General features: G+C 45.3%; 1 protein-coding gene across 1 annotated transcript in view; it reads left to right on the top strand.

Annotated features, from left to right (window-relative positions):
* Window positions 1-21,013, top strand: part of PRKCE (protein kinase C epsilon) — a 616,913-nt gene that overhangs the window by 392,263 nt on the left and 203,637 nt on the right. The window contains exons 7-9 of the mRNA XM_004369495.2: window positions 10,213-10,355; window positions 15,192-15,288; window positions 18,329-18,528. Coding sequence (XP_004369552.1) covers window positions 10,213-10,355; window positions 15,192-15,288; window positions 18,329-18,528 — 440 coding nt within the window. The remainder of the gene's footprint in view (window positions 1-10,212; window positions 10,356-15,191; window positions 15,289-18,328; window positions 18,529-21,013) is intronic.

Below are 21,013 nucleotides of genomic sequence, written 5' to 3'. Positions count from 1 at the left end.
TGGGTAGAATGATGTCTCCTCTCCTCAGTATGGAGGGAAAGCCTGAAGACCAGGCCTGGCTACATTTCCAGTGTCAGGGATAGGAGTCCAGGAGGAGGAGGATGGGCAAGATGATCATGTATGCTTTGAATCTGTTGAGGGCTTCACAATGAGATTGCTCTTGTTTTCTGAAAGAGGAGGTCCTTTCCAAAGTTGAGGGGAGCAGTGGCGGGGGTGTGTGTGGAAGGTGTGAGGAGGGTGATAGAGTTTGGAAATAACTGTTGCGGGAACTGGAGTTGATCCTGACTGTGTGGACACATCTGGGGTCCTGCATGAGCTTCCCAGCACCTCGGAGGTGGGAGCACAGCCATTGGAACCTCCCTTTCAAATATTCTTTCTAGCGTATGTTGCCTGAATAGAGCAAGGCCTGCCTGAAGTCCTCCTTGGCACTAGATGAGATTAAAACATCAGAAGAAGAAAGACATGGAGAGGGATCTCAAACATTCTCAGCAGAGGAGTGATGTGTTTTGGAAAGATGAATGTGGTTACCAAGAAGCACAGACCGTGCTTAGGATGGCACCCTGATGAGACGGTGTCTGGTCTTTAGTAAATATATTAATTATTGATCTATCTAGGGAACTTAAATGAAGATACCATCATCTCATAAATATTGATATTTTAAGAAAGCAGCCCAGATGCCCAGACATTGATGCTCGGGCTGCGGAGGTCCCTGGTTGACCCCGGGAGAAGGCAAGGCTGAGGGACTGTGTATTTGGCTCTTATTGGGCAGGAAACACTCTCACACATGCTCAAGTGAGGGGTACAAAGAGTGAGGATGCTAGGGGAAGGGTACATGTTCCCGGCAGCCCAAGGAGTCATGAAGGAGTCAGCCACATGGACCCTGGAAGGCAAAGGCTATTCAGAATTTAGGGTCCCCACAAAGGTTCGTCTGTCTTCTCTCTCCTCCTCCTCTGTTAGTGAGACTTGGCCATTTTCCCGTTGTTCTTGTTCTACCTGTTAACAGTTGGTTTCCATACCGTCATCTCTCTTGATCCTTTCTGAATCTCAAGTTTTTTTGCCCCTGCAGGCTCCTTACCCTGTGGACAGAGGCGTGGCCAGAAGAGGCCAGCATGGGCCCAGGGCAGGGCCCCTCTTGCTTGGGTCTCGGTGAGGTTCTGCTGCTATAATGACTTAGTAGAGAAATCAAGGCTTAGTCACGTGTCCAGGGTTACATAGTTAGGTCCATGGAGCTGCAGTTTAAACCTGGGCAGCCTCATTCATACCCTGCTATGATCCATGCTCTACCTTGCCCTCCTGCTAGGGAAGACTCAGCGGGTGTTCCTCTTTGCTGGATCATGCTGGGCTGTCCTCCTGGTTCCCTGGTCATGGTACAATATCATCCATTGGACCTGCTGGTCTGTGGCTTCAGCTTTGTGCTGGTCTCACTCCTGGGACTTGTTGTTGTTAGCTGTTGTTGTTGTTAGCTGTCGTATTCGGCCCCTGACTCATGGCAACCCCATGCACAATGGAATGAAACACTGTCCAGTCCTGCACCATCCCCATGAGCGGTTGCAGATTGGACCCTTGTGAGCTATAGGGTTCTCTTTGATTTTTTGGAAGTAGATCACCAGGCCTTTCTCCCTAACTCCTGGGACTAGGGTATAAGCTATTTTCAGAGAAACAGGTTTCTCCAGAGCTTGGGTCTACATGGAAAGAGCTGTGAGATTGGATTGTCCTGGTCACTTTGCCTTCAGCCACCTATGTCCAAGTGTTGTGTTTGTACCCTTCCGAAAATTGTCTCTTTGTCAGCCAGGTGCAGGGGGCATAATGGCCGCCATTTTACTGCTGAGGAAACAGAGAACCGGAGAGACTGGGCAACAAGACCATAAGGCCAGGGCCTGGACCTCGGCCTGAGGAGGGCCCGCTCTGCCCTTGGGCTTGCCCCACAGAGGGTCAGACCCTTGAAGTTGCTCACAGACAGTTGTTGGGAAACCGAGCTCCTTATTCAGGGGCAGAAAAACACTGACACTAAGTGAGCAGGCAAATAATCCATCCCTTTCTTTTGTCTTACGACTCAAGTGCCCGCAGAGTTTCCTAGTCTCTCTCCAGACTCCTTGTGGTCTGTCTGAGCACCTCAACCATCGTTAAACAGTCCAGAAATTAGCTTCAGAGTTTCAAATACTAGCTTCACTAAGTCTCAGGCATTCGAATGCTCTCATTCTTCTCTTTATTTTAACTGTGCTACCTTACCCAACCTGTCACTCCCACAGGGAACCTCCTGGGGCCCTTCCCCACCTGTATTTTATTTGTCAGTTGACACACGGAGTCGTTTCATAGCCGTCCCGCCCCCCTCCATGCCACCCTTCAGTGGGAAAGTCATCCGGTATCTTACGATTTTACGTACCCATCTCTAAACCGGATATGGGGTTCTCACCCTGTAGTGGGCTCCCCACCCCTATTTCTCTTCTGCCAACGCTCCCACACTCACGTCGCCAGCGCAGCAGTCCTGGAGTCATTAGCACTGAGGGTCAATTTAACAGCAAAGCCAGGCCTCCTCACCAGCTGACTGTCTGGCCTGCAGGGGCCTGCTGAGGCCTGCTTTTCCTCATCCTTGTCTGAGGTGGGCCCTGCCCTACCTGCCCACTCCTGCTCTGATCGCAGCTCTGCACATCTTCCCTAAGGCAGAGGCGGCCATGCAGTGCACCAGGGGAGGCCTGGCCTGGAGATTGTGACGAATCCCATCCCTGGCTCCAGGCATCTCTGAGGAGCTGGGGGAGCAGCCCTTCTTAATGGTGCTGGGACCCAAGGCCACTTCCCTGGACTGGTGGCCGAGAGCTACAGGCTATGCTATCACCTCTTCTCCAGGAACTAATAGAGAGCTTGTCGTTGGGTTTGAGGCAAACTCCATAGAGAGCTAAGGTTTCTGGAGGTCACAGGTTGAGAATCAGGATTGCTGCCTGGTCTGTTCTGGCCTGGCTGGGCGATCACACCCAGGGCACCCCGGCTTGGTGCCCCTGGTATTGCTTTCATTTTTTTTTTTAAAACTTCAACTGCCCTCCTGCCTTCCGAGAACAGTGCGAACATAATGAAAACAGGATGATCTCAGCTATGTATCTCCTGGGACAGCTGTAAGAAGCCATAGAGGCAGGAGGACAAGAGAAAGACATGTTTTTGGTTTTCCCCTTTTCTCTCTCTTCTTTTTAAAGTATTTTGGATATTTAAACACAACGAAGACTTGAAAAGGGAATTTTATTCTATTCACTTCTGAAAATGTCAGTCCTTTACCACCTTTTTTTTTTGGTAACCAGCTATACCCCTTGCCTATGAGTCGGAATCGACTCAATAGCAACGGGTTTTCGGTTTGATGCCCTTTGCCGTAACTTTAACTTTTATTTGTATTTTTAGAATAAAAAAAAAAAAATACAAGTAATATGTGAATACATTCTTGCCATAAAAGATTCAAGCAAGACCTAATCATGGGTACGTATGTGTGGGTGAGCTGTGTGGGTGAGGTGTGTGTGTGTGTGTGTGTGTGTGTGTGTGTGTGTGTGTGTATAGTATTAAGGTCTTTCTTCTTATTGTCTTCCCACTTCCATCCCCAGAGACTTAACTACTATCAACAATTTGGTATGAGTCCTCTCAGGCCTTTTTATGCACCTTTACTGTACGAATTCTTACTCACACACAGAGAATATTATTTACCTATTGCTGCATAACAAATTATCTCAAACTTAGCAGCTTAAAACAACAAATATTTATTATCTTGGCGTTTCTGTAGGTCAGGAGTCTGGATGCAGCTTAGCTGGGTGCCTGTGACTGAGGTCGCCCATGAGGTCACGCACACGCTGACCGTTGGGCTGTGGTCTCCCCTGAAGGCTCGACAGGGAGAAGATCCGCTCCCAAGCTCACTCACGTGGCAGTGGCCGGGTCTCGAGTCCTTGCTGGCTGTTGGCTGGAGACATCAGTTCCTTGCCACATGGGCCTCTCACAACATGGTGGGTGGCTTCCTTCTGAGCAAAAGAGTGAGAGAATAAGTGAGGATGCCAAAAAAAGAAGCTACAGTCTTTTTGTAACCTAATCTCAAAAATGGCATCCATCCCTTTTGACATTTTCCAATCATTGGAAGAGAGCCCAGCCCACAGCCAATGAGAGGAAATTACACAAGGGCCGGTCTACTTGGAGGCCAGTATCTTACAAGCTGCCCACCACACACAGACAGATACAGACACACAGACACACATGCAGATGCACACACACACAGTCACCTTCTCTGTGTGGTCTACACTGACTACCCTTTTATAAGCTGAAACTCTTATCTCTGATTTCCTATCACCCTTCCTCTGCTTTCTTTTTCTCCACGGCACTTATCACCTTCTATATTCTAAATTACTTACATATTATGTTTATTTCTATCTCAAACCTTCAGAATATAAGCTCCACGAGGGCAGGGATTTTTTTGTGCCTGTTTTGTTCTCTGCTGTTTCCTCAGTATCTAGAGCAGTGCCTGGCACATAGTAGGCATGCAATAATATTGGTTAATTGAATCCTATATGCATTGTTCTGTAATTTGCTTTTTGTACCTCGCAATATATCTTGGCGTATTTCCAAGTCAGTACAAATAAATCTACATCATTCTTTTTAATGGTTGCCTCATATTCCACAGTCTGGGTGTCCCAAATATTATTAAAATATTGCCTTATTGATGGATGTTTACTTGTTTTTGTGTTCTCTCTATTTTAAGTGATACTGCAGCAAAAATCATTGCTGCAAAAAAATTGCCCCATAGGGTTTCCAAGGAGGGCCTGGTGGATTCATACTGCCAACCTTCTTGTTAGCAGCCGTAGCTCTTGATCGCCATACCACCAGGGCTTCCAAAAGCCCTACTGTAACTTCACACCCTTGTCTTTTTGTTGTTGATGTTGTTTGTTTGAAATGAAGCCACAGTAACTGACTACATCACCGACATGGTCAGTGAAAGCCTGTGTAGTGAGTTTAGCATTTCTGTTTCCTGTGATCTGTTGGAGCCTGGTCTGAGAGGTGTCATTTATGCTATCTGTTGTTGTTAGGTGTCTCGAGTGGATTCTGTCTCACAGTGACCCTGTGTACGACAGAACGAAACACTGCCCAGTCCTACGCCATCCTCACAATTGTTGCTATGTTTGAGCCCATTGTTGCAGCCACTGTGTCAGTCTACCTCGTTGAGGGTCTTCCTCTTTTTCACTGACCCTTTTCTTTCCCAAGTGTGATATCCTTCTCCAGGGACTGGTCCCTCCTAATAACATGTCTAAAGTACATGAGACAAATACCATCCTTGCTTCTGAGGAGCATTCTGGCTGTACTTCTTCCAAGACAGATTTATTCATTCTTCTGGCAGTCCATGGTATATTCAATATTCTTTGCTGCCTAAATAGTACTAATTTCCTTAGAGTTAGAATACACTGGAAAACATACCATCTTGTACAAGGCATTATGGAGAACTTGGAAACAAAGCATTACTTTAGCCTTGTAGAAACTTGCACTTTACTTGGGCATGAAACATGAAAAGCTAAATAAACTGGGAAAAAAAAAAAACACACAACCAAACTCATTGCCGTTGAGTTGATTCCAACTCATATCGACCCTCTAGGATAGAGTAGAATTGCCCCATAGAGTTTCCAAGTCTGTAAATCTTTATGGAAGCAGACTGTCACATCTTTCTCCCATGGAGTGGCTGGTGTGTTCGAACTACTGACCTTTCAGTTAGCAGCCAGGTGCTTAACCACTGTGCTACCAGGGCTCCTTGAAAAACTAAATAATAGGCAGTAATTCAAGCAGTGAGTCAGACATAAGTATGAGAAATTCATGTATAAGAAGGGGTTAGCAGGAGCTCAGGTAGTCAGAAAAGACTGTTGGAGGGGGTGGGCTTGAGGAATGAGTGAGGAGAAGGAGGGGAAGAGCAGGGCAGGGGGAGGACATTCCAGGCAGGCACCCAGCAATGAATAGAGGGCAGAGAGGGAGCATAGCTCATTGTTCAGTGCTGAAATGCCAAGGAGTGTTCTTGGTTGATCCTGAATCCTTTGCAGTAGCATCTGACAATGCCTAGGGACCATCATGGATGTCCCCCATCATGCATGGAAGGTCGAGGCAGAGTTTTGGTCTGAGGAATGCGGGGTAGAAGACAATGGGCCAATCATATCCCCTGGAAAACTCTGAGTGATGGTTCCAGGATTCCAAGTGTCTTTCTGGTCACCTTTTGGTGCCCTGGCATGAGCCCAAGGGACCACATAATGCCACCCCTCTAACCTCTCTTTCTTCACAGTCACCCACCTGCCATTGACAACTTCTTCACACTATTATACAGTTTCCTCTTCACAGTTGTTGGTTCTCTACGTTTCTAAGCATGGCTGGGAATTATGTTGTATTATGAAATTGAACCTTGCCCTGGCCCACACTCAAGAGCAAAATTACCCCAACTGAAAGAAATTCCTGCGGGAGAAATAGGCCTGACTCTCCCCGGGCGTGGCTTTGTCATTGTTCTCAGAAGGTCATTAGATTACGTTGGAAGGATTTCCCATAGCCTGACTCACCTCATTGCAATCCGAGCTTTAACTGCAGCTTGAAAGAGTTGGGAACAAGGAAACAGTGTCTCCCAGGAGAAACACAGAATGTGCTATAGAAACTGAAGGTCAGTGTGCCCAAACCCTGATCTGTCCTGAGGATGAACCTGCTGCTGTTGCTCTACCCGGCACATAGTAGGTGCTCAACAAACATATGATGAATAACTGGGTAACAATAGTAGAATAATGATCTCCTTTTAGGAGAATTCCCAGCAAAGCTGCTCTGTTTCAGTCCAGCACTTCATCCAGGTGAAATCAGCTGATAATGAACGATAAGAGGCAGGCTTGCCTCGGTATATACCCAAAAGATTTGAAAGCAAAGACTCAAACAGGTACTTGTACACCAATTGCAGCGCTATTCACAAGAGCCAAAAGATTTAAATAACTCGTGTCCATCAACAGATGCATGAATGGATAAACAAAATGTGGTACATACATATAATGGAACAGGGCCAGATTACCCAATAAGCAAGGTACGCATGGGCCCAATTGTGCCTTCCCACCAATCTGCAGCACACAATTTCACCTGTCCCCCAGCACATCAAAGATGCGGTGAAACCAGCGTGAAATTGCTCACCACAGATTAGCAAGTAAATACAATTAAACCCATGCGTACCTTGCTCAGTGCAAGCCGGTGAGTACCATGTTTACTGGTTAACCTGCCCTGCAATGGAATATTATTCAGCCATAAAGAGAAATGAAGTCCTGGTGTATGCCACCACATGGATGAACCTTGAAACATTTTGCTGAGTGAAACAAGTCAGTCACAAAGGACAAATGCTGTATGATCCCACTTATATGAAATATCTAGAATAGGTAACTCCATAGAGACAGAAAGTCAATTAGCGGTTACTAGTGGCTGGGGAGGGGAAGGGAGAACGAGAAGTTACTGCTTAAGGGGTACAGAGTTTCTGTTTGGGGCGATGGAAGAGTTTTGGAAATAAATAGTGATTACGGCTGTTAAAAAAAAAAAAAAGGAGCGACCTTTAAAGAGAAGCCGTAAAAGGGCGGCCCAAGGCTACGAGTAGTTTGCCGGTCCAGTGCTAATATCCCTTGCCCCAGAGTGAGAAGCGCAGGGATTTGGAAGGAGGGTTTATTTGGCCCATTTTATATAAATGAGGAGTCTCTGGGTGATGCAGACACTTAAGTTCTCAGCTGCTAACTTAAAGGGTAGAGGTTCGAGTCTACTCAGAGGCACCTCTAAAGAAAGGCCTGGTGATCTACTTCCAAAAGATCAGGCATTGAAAACCCTATGAAGCATAGTTCTACTCTGACACACATGGGGTCGACATGAGTTGAAGTCGACTCCACAACAGTTGGCTTTAATGCGAATGAACCTTAGAGTTCTTCTAGTTCCAGATGGCACGTCCACTTTCTTTTACTTGCCTGCAGCCTCCCTGTGCCGCCCACCAGCATCCTGGAGCCTGTGTCCCCTGGCTGCTGCCTGTGCTATCTCTGAGTTCTCCTTCCATGGGGAGCTTTGCCTCACATCTCCAGACTTCTCAAAGCACATCAAAGTCACTGCCTCATGTCATCCATTTTCATTGACGTATGATTGGGATTTTTTACTACACATTAAGACAACTACGTAGCTTTCCCCAGGAAATAGCAGAGTTTTAAAAAATAATAAGGGAAGACCTTAAAGACCATTTCTACTTTGCCGACCCATCACTCCAAGTTGTTTTGTTGGATGGTCAGGTCTGGCATTTCAACACCAGAGGGCGCCAGTGGTTAAATTATGTGGACAAGTTGCCCTAGCTAAGAAATTCCCCTCATTGGGCCTCCTTTATTCTTGGTTTTTCTGTCACTTCATGAAGAGGCAGAGTGAGGGCTTTCATGGGGTCAGTGGGCAGGAGCAGGTGAGGTGAACGTGGTGTCAAATGGTATCTGTCGCTAAGGGGAGAGAGAGCGAGCATTCAGAGCTGAATGCTGTTGACTGGAGTTTGTGGTCTCAATGCTGACCTGCCCAACACCAGTTTTATCTTCAGACTGAGGATTTTCAGGCAGTTGTTACTAATTATTCAGTTGCTCAAGTCAGCACCATGGCCAGGCTGTGGTGGAGCTTTCTTGTTTGTGTTGTCTAAGAAAGTACTCCCTTCTAAGCCCCCCTCCCACACACCCCAGCCTTCGGCCCCTTGGGCCTCCTGGGCTCAGTAGCTCAGCTGAACTCTCTTCAAGCCTGCGGTGGGGGTCTGTGCTGTCCCTTCCCCCAGACCAGTGACCAGATCATCCAGGGCAAGTGGGAGGTCTGGCCCATCCTGTCTGGTTTCTTTCCAAGAACAGTTTCTATTTTCACTTTCGATGTGCTACACCAAGACAACTGAGTGATATGGGCGAACAAAGACATTCAAGCATGGCTTTGTTGCTTTGAAATGGGATTTTAGATCTGAAAGGAGCCTTGGAGGTCACCTCATTCAATAGGCTCATTTTCAGATGAACATCTTGACAGGCTGTACCCTGGACATGCCTTCGTGGTAATAGCCCAACATTTTATGAGAGTCATAGAGTGGAATGTGTACATGTGACTTGCCTGGGTCCAGAATCCAAATGAACTTTCTTTAGGTAAACCAATCAAGTTCTTTTATGGTCCATGTTGTGCTCCTGTACTAACGAGGGGGCACTGTGGGTAAATCCCACTTTCATTGCTAACTGCACGGTAACGATCAGTATGAATCTAATCCCCAAAGTGTAGAAATGCGTCCAGTCCTGACCTTCCCACTTCTCCATCCTCGTCACCAGCCACTCACATGGCACATTCTCTGTCTCCAACCCTTGCCAACCAGGGCTGGGTCAGAGCTCACAAATTAGACAGACACCATCTTTCAGACCAGCTATCCATGAAACATTTCTCGGGCCCCAGCCAACCAGAGCTAGGTCAGAGCTTACCCGTTAGAAGGACACCTTCCTTCAGACTGCCAAACAGGCAGATTCCAGCTCTTGCCGGCTCTCACTGATCCTGTGGGTTTGTTAATTCACTGGAACAATTCACAGAATCTCACAGAGAATATACCAAACTTATGACTATAGCTTTTTTTTACAACCAAAAAGGATACAAACAAAGAGACACATAGGGTGAAGTCTAGGAGGGGTCACAGCACAGAGGTTCCATGTCCCAAGGAAGGATACACTACCCTCTCCCATGCATGGTCACCAACCAGCAAGCTTCTCTGAGCCTCAGGGCCCGCCATTCTTATCAGCCTCCAGAGGCTTAGTGGGCATTGGGCCCCTAGATGGTCCCTCTTGGTCTGGTCAGCCCCTACTCGTTAGCCTCAGGTGTTGGTATAGCTCAAAAGAACCAAGAACAAAGGTCAAATTGCCTTCTGCAAGTGATTCAACACCTCACAGCTCCCCAAAAGAAAATTTAAATGTGATATTTGTTTATTTATCCATATTTAATATATATAGAAAAAATGACTGGAAGAAAGTAACTAGAAAGTTAGCAGTGGTTAACTTGGTGGTCTGGTGAATAATTTTATTTCTGTGTGGTGGGGTGATGGGTAATTTTTATTTTTCTCTTTATGTTTTTCTGTATTTTCCAAATTTGTTCAAATGAGCATGTATTACTTTTATAATCAGAAAAAATGGTCATATTTGAAGCCATGAGTGTTTGAAAGTCTCTCTTCCATGTCTCCTACAGTCTGCAAGATGAACGTTCACCGTCGCTGTGAGACCAATGTTGCCCCCAACTGTGGAGTGGATGCCAGAGGAATTGCCAAGGTGCTGGCTGACCTAGGTGTCACTCCAGACAAGATCACCAACAGCGGCCAGAGGAGGAAAAAGGTAACCAGCTACTTGGTGGTGTTTCTGGAGCCATTTGTGGGTCAGCACTACAAGAGTGCCTTGGAGTAATGTTTTAAGGTTTAAATTTGCAACATTTACTCGAAACAGCATGTGTTTAATGGGGGGAAAAAAGAGAGAGAGAGAGACCAGGCAGGTAACATTAAAGTCGCCTTCAGTCGCAAACATGGGAAAAACAAAGCAAGCCTCAAGGGTAATGTTTGCCAGAGAAATATAAGCTTTGAGGTGCAGACTTTGGAATTCCCTCTAGAGAAAACGTAACTACCTTGGACAAGGAAATGTACTTATCTGCCTCTGGAACTGGCATGAAAGCAATGTTGGTGTCTGATCTTGGCCCCTAGTATTATTGTAATGAGGATAAATGGATGAAGAGCTGGAATCACATTCTTTTCTAGGGAGGAAGCCAAGAAGATTTGTGATAGTACCAGCACTCAGCTGCCCGAGGAATATTGTTAACATCCCATGACATGAAACATCTGGGCCTTTCTTTGGAGACCAAAGCCCTGTCTCTATTGGTGTAACATTCTGAGTGTCAGTAGGAAGAGATCCATTGGCTAAAATATTGTTTTGGTAAGTCAGGGCCCACAGATATGAACAGACCTAAAGGCACCCGTAGCATTTTGTTTGTGGCCTCTTCTTTAGCCTTGGTCCCTAGCCTGAAGTAAGTTACAAAAAAGTATGAAGGAACCTTAAATGCATATTGCTAAGGGAAAGAAGCTAGTCTGAAAAAGAATCATACCTAATGAGTCCAACTATATGAAGTTCTGGAAGAGGCAAAATTATAAAGACAGTAAAAAGACCAGTGGTTGTCAGAGGTTCAGAGACAGGGGAGAGATGAATAGATGGAGTGGAGCACGGGGCCTTTTTAGGGCAATGAAACTATTCTATATAGTAGTGTCATGGTGGACCCATGACATTACACATTCGTCAAAACCCGTAGGACTGTACAACACAGAGCGAGCCCTAATGTAAACTATGGACTGTAGTTAATAATAATGTATCAATTTTGGTTCAATTGCAACGAATGTATCACACTAATGCAAGATGTGAATAATAAGGAATTGTGTGCAAGGAAGAGGGATATATGGGAACTCTGTACTTTCTGCTCCATTTTTCTGTAAACTAAAAACTACTCTAAAAACCATAGTCTTTTTTTCTTTTTTTTTTTAAAGTAAGTTATGAAAAAGTCAGAACCATGTTAACTGGACAAGAAATCCTGGCAGAGTGTTGAGTGGGGCTAGCTCTCCTGCCCCATGTCAAGCATTCTCAAGCTCTTTACTAGAAAAGCAAGTCTGACTAGGGGTGCCTCTACAATCTTGACTCCTAAATGCTCTCCCTAAATTTTGTCCTGAAATACTATTAATGGATTGAATTGTATCCCCCCAAAATGTGTGTCAACTTGGCTATGCCATGATTCCCAGTGTTGTGTGGTTGTCCACCATTTTGTGATCTGATGTGGTTTTCCTATGTGTTGTAAATCCTACTTCTATAACGTTAATAAGGCAGGATTAGTGGCAGTTACGTTAATGAGGCAGGACTCAGTCTACAAGATTAGGTTGTGTCTTAAATCAATCTCCTTTGAGATATAAAAGAGAGAAGCCAGCAGAGAGACAGGGGAACCTCACACCACCAAGAAACAAGAACCAGGAAAATAGCACGTCTTTTGGACCCAGGGTCCCTGCACTGAGAATCTCCTCAACTGGGGAAGATTGGTGGCAAGGACCTTCCTCCAGAGCTGACAGAGAGAGTAAGCCTTCCCCTGAAGCTGGCACCATGATTTTGGACTTCTAGGCTCCTAGACTGTGAGAGAATAAATTTCTCTTTGTTAAAGCCATCCACTTGTGGTATTTCTGTTAAAGCACCACTGGATAACTAATACAGATGCCTTTTATAAGACCTTCATTTCCCAGAGATCTTTACATTTTAAAAGCTGCTACGCCTTTTTCCTGTGCCTCTCAGTAAAGCTTTGTTTCTTGAATGGTAAGAATTGGATTGTTTTCATCTGATTAATGTCTCCTCCTTCTCTACCTTCTCAATAAACAAAGTTGTTTTCCAAGGGTTGGAGAAAAATTCTCTTCTCTCTAGTTGAGTTCACTGTGGGACTTTGGTCTCTGGTCTCTCATCTCAGCTCTGTGAATCCCTCTACTGGAGATAGAACTTCCATTGTTGACCCAGGGAGTTGGAATTGCATGCAAAATGCTAGCACCTGTCTTAGTTATTTAGTGCTGCTATAACAGAAATACCACAAGTGGATGGCTTTAGCAAACAGAAATTTATTCTCTCACAAATTAGGAGGCTAGAAGTCTTAATTCAGGGCACCAGCACCAGGGGAAGTCTTTCTCTTTCTGTTGGCTCTGGGGGAAGGTCCTTTTCATCAGTCTTCCCCTGGGTCTAGGAGTTTCTCAGCACAGGACCTCAGGTCCAAAGATGTGCTCCACTTGCAGCTGTTCTTTCTTGGTTGTAGAAGATCCCTCTCTCTGCTTGGTTCTCTCTCCTTTCATCTCTTGTAAGATAAAAGGTGTGACTCAAGCAAGGGTGGTGCATCCCACCCTAATCCTCATTAACATAACCTAATTATGCCTCATTAACATAACGGACAACTCACTCCCAATGGGACCATAACCACAGGCATAGAGGCTAGGATTTACAACACATAATTACATCAGATCACAAAATGGGGGACAACCACACAATACTGGGAATCATGATCTAGTCAAGTTGACATGAATTTTGGGGTGGGGCACAATTCACTCCCCAAGAATATAAGTCTCCACTCACGAGGTGGGCTCAGCAAGCACCCTGTGATGGCATCTTGGACAGTCACATTTATGAATTCTAAGAGCCCTTTCCAGGAAACATCATTGTTGTTTCCCTTGTTAGAAGTAAAAGGAATCTATATTGGTTGTTATGAAATATTTTAAAGAAAACTCATACTTGCCTTCTCCCCCATATTTACGTGGCCTATAATGGAGTTCCTGAGTGTTATCAACGGTTAATGCACTCGGCTGCTAACCAAAAAGTTGGAGGTTTTAGTCCACCCAGAGGTGTTTTGGAAGAAAGTTCTGGAAATCTACTTCCAAAAAGTCAGCCATTGAAGATCCTATGGAATGCAGTTCTACTCTGACACCCATGGGGTTGCCATGAGTCAGAGTTAACTTGATGGCAGCTGGTTTACTGGTTATAATGCTCTCTATCTTGGATTTGAGGGGACCTGCTGCTAGGGAGCCAACATAAATTCAGGAAGGGACAGAGTATTAGACTAGGGGGCTCATCCCCAATATTTTTATTGCTGTGATGCTTCTGATGCAAAAGTTAGAAAAAGCCAAGGGAGAAACCATGGTGGCTCAAGTTAGCATAAGAGGATGGCAGAGAAACGCCTTGGTCAGAAGTCAAAAGGGCTTCTTTGCAGGAGCGTCAGGCTTGCTGGAGCTTTGATTCCCCCATGTTGGCCCTGCAGGTAGCCCAGCATCCAGAAAGAACAAGTGCACACCGCTGGTCAGCTGAGAGTAGAAGTGGGCCAAAGTGCTTGCCATCTCTTAGGCCAAACCACTGATTCTAATGGGGACTTAAAATGGATATGCCAACTGTACAATGCAAAGAGAGAAGCCTCATGTAATCTACGGACTTTAGTTATTAAAAAATATAGATGAATAAAAACAAAGTTAAAAAAATTAACAGGATATGAAACTAAAAAAAGAAAAAAAATGGACATGCCAGCATTGATGCCAGGAAATAGACTTCATGGGGGGTGTGGGGAGGTATCCTATGAAAGTTTGTCAACAAATATCAATACATCTGGAAAAATTTATTGAGCACCTATTACAGTCAGCCCTCCGTGTCTGCGGGTCCTGCATGTGTGGATTCAACCAATGGCAGATCAAAAATATTAGGGGAAAAAAAAAACTCCAGAAAGTTCCAAAAAGCAAAACTTGAATTTGCCAGACGAGAAGCACTGTGCTGAATCCATGGGAATGAAGTGATGACAGCATCCCCTGCTGTAGCCTCCAGCCGTTTCACAGATCCTCAGTCTCTCTCCAGCCGTCGTCTGAGCATTGTTCGCCTCACAGCTGATGTGTACTGTGTAGTTAGGCATACAGTGGTTGTGTCTGTACTGAACATGTACAGACTTTTTTGCTTGTCATTATTTCCTAAACAGTACAGCAACTATTTACATAGCATTTACGTTGTATTAGGTATTATAAAGTAATCTAGAGAGGATTTAAAGTATACAGGAGGATATGTGGAGGTTATATGCAAATACTACATCATTTTATGTAAGGGACTTGAGCATCTTTGAATTTTGATATCTACAAGGGGTCCTGGAACCAATCCCCCTCGAATACAGAGGGATGACTGTATATTACTTTGTATAAATTGGTAGGAGAGAATATAGATACTAGATAAAGTCTCACCTTCAAGGAACCTATGGTCTACCTGAGTAGAGAGCTCCACACAGTATATACATATAGATATTGTTAATTATATAAAGCTGAGTAAAATAACGAAGAAGTGCCAAACAGGTGTTGGAGACAACAGGTGTCTTAGTACCTTGGATGAGGTCACTTGGATTGGAGGGGGAGGCTTCAGGGATTAGGCTGGGTTCAGCTTTGCTTAGAAAGGTCAATTGGATGTAGATAGAATAAAAATTGAACACACTGAAGTCTCTTGTTTTCTTCCTTTAATTGGAAGATGAGACCTTGAGTCCATGCTTTCAGAATATTGATTCGACAAGTGATCCTGGGCACCAGGAACAGTATCTTGATGCCTTTGACCTCCCTTCTGATGGGCTTCTCCCTTCTCTCTTTCTCTCCTCTCTAGCTCATTGCTGGTGCCGAGTCCCCACAGCCTGCTTCTGGAAGCTCACCATCTGAGGAAGATAGATCCAAGTCAGCACCCACCTCCCCTTGTGACCAGGGTGAGACCCACAGCTTTGCTTCCTTACCTCTGAGCTCTGTCATTGGAAGGACTAAAGAGCTTAAGGCCTTTCTACCCAAGAATGAGCTTCTTAGCTCAAACAGCCAGCAGCCCTGCAAGGTCTGCAGACACCCTCTCCCTGTTCATTCAACAGTGTGGTTCTTTCATTCACCAGGGATCTCTTGAGTGCTGGCCCTCAAAGTAGCCAGGCCTGCCTTAAATTCCTTCCATGTGGGGGTAAGAGAGAAAAAGCATGTCATGTCGGTCTTCTCTTTCCATTGCTTTTTTCCCTGGTTCCAAGTGTAGGAGGGGAGAAGGGACTAGCCTTTTCTCTCCCCTCTTCTGCCCCAGTGTCTGACCCTAGACATGTCAACGCTGCTCATTTAGGTGAAGTTTGAGCCCCCTCCCTCTCGATGCTAATCATCACACCAGAATCTTGAGATCAGGTCAGAGCTGAGGGATGCATGGGGGAGGGTTCCTGTCCTGGCCTTGAGCAAGTAGGGATAGGGAGATGGAGCTGGAGAAGAGGCTGAAAGAAGTAGAGAGGAAGCCAGCTCTAGGCCTGACTCCCTCTAAAGTTCAGCCCTTAATGTCTCCTTCTTCCTGTTAAGAATATGCTTAAAGTAATAATAAGTCTCTGAATTCTGCAGGTATCCAAGAATGCTGAGGCTGAGGAGGGGCTTATGCATTTAAAATCTTGCACTCTAGTGACCTGCACCAAACTGTCCCAATTGATGGAAGTATGCACAGGAATAATACAGGAGTAATCATAATCGGAATTATGGTGTTAACTTGATGGCAGTGGGTTTAGTTTTGGTTTGGAACCATAAACCAAGAAACCAAACCCATTGCCGTTAAGTCAATTCTGACTTATAGTGACCCTATAGGACAGAGTAGAACTGCCTCATAGGGTTTCCAAGGCTGTAAATCTTTACGGAAGCGGACTGCCACATCTTTCTCCCATGGAGCCGCTGGTGGGTTCGAACTGCCAGCCTTTTGGTTAGCAGCCAAACTCTTAACCTCTGTGCCACCAGGGCTCCTTAAGGATGGTCATAGTAGCATAATAATAGAGCCTTGATTTTCTGTAGCCCTTTTTGACTTTTTAAAAGCAATTTTGTGTTTCTTATCCTAATTTTATGCTCACACCAACCCCATGTTGGTACTGTATTATTATTCTTGTGATACAAGATGAAGTGTGAAAGGCTGGAGAGTTGAAAAGGCTTATCCCTAGGTCAGGAGCTAAGTGATTGGTAGGGGCAACACTGTGCCCCTGTTGGCCTAGGAATCCCAACGTCAGGATGCATGCCATCAAACCCTCCTTGAAGATCGGCCCTTCTTACCCAAGTGTAAATAAAACAGCTTTAGGCTCGGTGTGCCATACCTGAGGCCATGAAATAAATGACCTGAGTATCTCATTGCACTGCTCCAACTGACTTCTGCATCTTTCTACTCTGCTTCATTCCAAAAGAGATTTGACCCATTCATAAGTGATCAGACAGTGCTCTGGGGTCTCCAAATTAGCAGGGATTATCCCCGGTCAGTGTGAGCATTTTCACACTTCCTTGGTCAACGCCAAGACCTCCTTTGGTGCTTCAAGGAGACAGAGTCATGTGATAACAAGTCCCAAAGCAAGAGGGAAGCGACCATGATTTCCAGGCGTGCAGTCCAGCCTCTTGGGGTCTCCATTCATCCCTTCGGCGAAGGTACCATATTGGCCAGCAGTGATGTGGCACGGATGGATGAGAAAGCCCTCTTGCAAGACACGGGTTATTACAGAGCAGGGGTATGGCATAGTGTTTCTTTCCACCATTGTGAGCAAACACAGAAGGGCATTTTCTTCAAGCTTTGGTATCCCTGAACACCCAAGTTCTGCCTTCCAAAGTCCATTGTGTAAGCAGTCTTGGAAACTGAGACTTTTAGCTTCATTCAGAGATTTAAAGTTACTTAGTTAAGAGGAAGTGGGGAGTGTCTGTGGACTCAGGCGCTGCCCTGCCCTCCCCACCCCCAAACTTCAGATCTAAGTAAACGTCTCTGGATTCCTTGAGTGGGCGCTGATGAAACTCAATCCTCCTAAAAAGAACTTGAACATCTCTGCATGCCCAGCAGCACCTGGTCACCCAGGCCTGATTCTGACTCCAAAGGGTTAACAGTCCATGCTCCCCTTCCTGTAATCCCAGTTCTTCACAGCATGTTTTAAAATCAGATTATGCTCAAGAGAGATGCCCATCCCTATCCAGAGGAGAGTGTGCTTTAGTGAATGAACAGCTAATGACAGAGCCTCTTTAAACAAGAGGGGTCAAAGGATCACTCAGCGCTATCACCCCAGGTCTTTCAGGTCACATACTCTGGAGGGGCGCACGACCGTCTCACGGTTGGGAAATCGTACTGAGGAATTCCTGCCACCTCTGAGATAGATTTGCAACATGCCATTCTGGGAAGCAATTCTTTTGTTGATGCATTGCCCATTTCATTAGACAGCCGTGGGCGAGCCGGTATTTAGAATTAACCCAGCAGCAAGACTAAGTGAAGTCCTTTAGAAGGAGAAGGCTTCCTAGTCACAGTTGTTGAAACAATTATCTCAACGATGAGTACCGTGATAACTGTTCTCAGTGGTTTTCTTGATCTTCAAAGGAAACTTGAAGAGTCCCTGTTAGCTTTGTGACTCTGCAAGTTTCCCGAGAGGGCCTAGATCCTTGCTGTCTGTCTAGAATAATGCAATAAGCTCCTAGCCAGGGCTTTTCAGAGGATCCAGGGTCCCAGTGTCATCTGAAGGAGTTTGTGGGCAAGTGAACTCCGCAAGGCCAGGGACTGTATCCTCCTCCTCTTTGTATACCAGACCCTGCTATTACCTTAGGGGCTGGTGAAAGTGTGTTGAACAAATAAGCAACAGATAAAGAAATGTAACATTGATTCTATTGCTATGAAGAACAGGAAGGAGGGTCAGACAGCTGCAGGTTCCAGGGAAGTCCTGCGCGTGGAGTGCTAAGGGAAGGGGTCACGAGGTGTGTGCTAATGCAGTATTTTGTTGCCCTTGGCCCTAGAAATAAAAGAACTTGAAAACAACATCCGGAAGGCCTTGTCATTTGACAATCGTGGGGAGGATCACCGGGCAGCAGCGTCCACCGACGGCCAGCTGGGAAGCCCTGGCGAGAACGGGGAAGTCCGGCAGGGCCAGGCCAAGCGCTTGGGCCTGGATGAGTTCAACTTCATCAAAGTGTTGGGCAAAGGCAGCTTTGGCAAGGTCTGTGGCCAGCTTGGGGAGAACTGGGGTTTTCTCTACCCTGTGGCATTACCTTGTGTGTTTTATCTAAGATTAAACAATGAGCATTTCAATCTGGTCTTGTTAAATTTTCCTTCCTTGCTGAGTGGAAACGGCCTGAGGCCAAGCAGAGAAGCGTCCTGGTTCTGCTACTCAGTAGCTGAGAGACTTTACTGTAGTCTTTTAACCCCTTTCGGATTCAGTTTTCCTCATGTATTAAATGGGGAGAGGACTCAAGTGAGATTAAAAAAAAGAAAAAAAAAACAGTTGTCATTGAGTCAATTCTGACTCATGGCAGCCTCACATGTGTCAGAGTAGAACTGTGCTCCATAGAGTTTTCAGTGGCTGATTTTTCAGATGTAGATTGCCAGGACTTTCTTCCAAGGTGCCTCATGTTAGACTCGAACCTCCACCCTTTAGGTTAGCAACTGAGCGGGTTAACTGTTTGCACCACCTGGGAACTCCTCCAAGTGAGAGTGGGTGAGAAAGGACTTTGCAAGCTTCAAGTGCTTCATGCGTGTGCAGTGTTCCATTATCAATACTAGTGATGAAAAGTTCTTCCATCTCAAATTCTCTTTTTAATTCGCTAAGAAGACTTTGAGAGTGAACTCTAGAATCTCTGTCGTCAGTGAATATAGGGTTCAAAGCAAACCTTAGCATTTGTTGTTTTGAAAGTTAAATGTTATTTACCTCCCTTTTCTGTTATTTGCTAATGTTTTGTTTATCTTCCTCCTGTGGCAAAAAAAGTGAGAATGATCATTCATGTCTTGGATCAGCGTCCTCTTACCTGGGTACCATTTGCCATATTCGGCTCCCTACTGAGGCGAGCACAGTGATGTGGGTGTGGGTGCAGAGTGGCCCCAAACCCATTGCCGTCGAGTTGGTATCCACTCATAGTGTCCCTAAAGGACAGAGTTAAACTGCGCCATAGGGTTTCCAAGGCTGTAAATCTTTACAGAAGCAGCCTACCACATCTTTCTCCCTCGGAGTGGCTGGTGGGTTGGAACCACCGACCTTTTGGTTTACAGCTGAGTGCTTTAACCAGTGAGCCACCAGGGCTCATTCTTGATGGCCTAGTGAGATGGAAAAATAATCTCTGTCTGTTTTAGAAAGAAGATGGAGGGGCCGAGTGCCTAGGAAGCTGATTAGCATTTCAAGTGAGACCTCTGATTATCCCCCTTGCTCTTCTCAAAGCCATGCCTGGGAGTTGATGGGAGTTGTCAGAAGTTGTCTTTCTGAGGGAGTCCATGGGTGGTGCAAATGATTAACATGTCTGGCTGCTAACCAAAAGGTCGAAGGTTCGGGTCCACCCAGAGGCACCTCAGAAGAAAGCCCAGGCAACCTATTTCTGAAAAATCAGCCATTGAAAACCCTGTGGAGCACAGTTCTACTCTGACACACATGGGGTCACCGTGAGTTGGAAATGACTTGACAGTAACTGGTGTTTTTACTGGTCTTTCTGAGGCCTCCTGGAGCAGAGAGGCCTTGCTCTGGAGACAGGCTCCTGGCTCTGGCAGCTCCAGGGGGTCACATGCCTGCACATGTCTCAGACTCTTGAAAGCAGCAGCCTGCTGGGCGGTCCCATTCCACCTGTCTCCAAAGGGAATGGCTTTGGGAACCCCCCGGGGTACAGGCCTGGTTCCCAGCCATCTCACCTGCCCCATCTCATCCTGAGATCTCCATGGCAGGAAGATAACTGGAGTTTGCTTAAATGGCAAAAGTTGAAACAATCACATTCTTTAGAGACTGGCTAAATAAGAAACAGACCCCAGCCTTCTGTCTAGGCATAACTCTGGGATGAGAACTCTGCCCTGAGCAGGACTTGGTCTAATTCTGAGCAAGATTCAAGGGAAACGAGCAGACTCAGAGTTTCCAAGTTTCCATATGGTGTTGGCAGGATGGGAACTTTGATGACTCAGGGGCCCTGAGGTTGTTTCTTAAGAAAAATCACAGCCAAAGTTTGAGCCAGTTTCAGAGTTTGTGTTCTAGGTGGACGAGGAGAGCTCTTTGGGTTAACATCATGAATTTCCTCATTAAGTTTCTGAGCTACTGCTTTTTAGCTTTGACAACTTACATTGCAATAGTGTGCTTAGGAGTTAGCTATTAAAAAAGAGGGAGAGACTTGTGACATTTATAGAGAAATGAGTTCAAAAATATCAAATAATGGGAAAACTTTAAGAAAATAGAACTATTAATTAGCTCTCTGGAGAAGGAATCACTTTCCTAGCTTTAAAGCTATAGAAGAAATCATAAAGGAAAACAAGGACAGATTCAACCACATATAGGTAAATGCTTCTATTCAGTACAAAAAAAATAAAAATAAAATTATAAAACAGGCTTAGAAGAATCTTTGCAAGCAAATAAAAGGTTAATATCTTTATGTAGCAAGCTCATACAAATTGGTAAGAAAAGAATATAAGATAAAATAAAATAATATAAAAGAGTAGAGACAGACAAATAATTCACA

This window comes from Trichechus manatus, unplaced genomic scaffold, assembly GCF_000243295.1.
Source record: "Trichechus manatus latirostris isolate Lorelei unplaced genomic scaffold, TriManLat1.0 scaffold00005, whole genome shotgun sequence".
Lineage (NCBI taxonomy): Eukaryota > Metazoa > Chordata > Mammalia > Sirenia > Trichechidae > Trichechus > Trichechus manatus.
The sequence above is the reverse complement of the archived record's forward strand: the minus strand, read 5'-3'. Positions and strand labels throughout refer to the sequence as shown.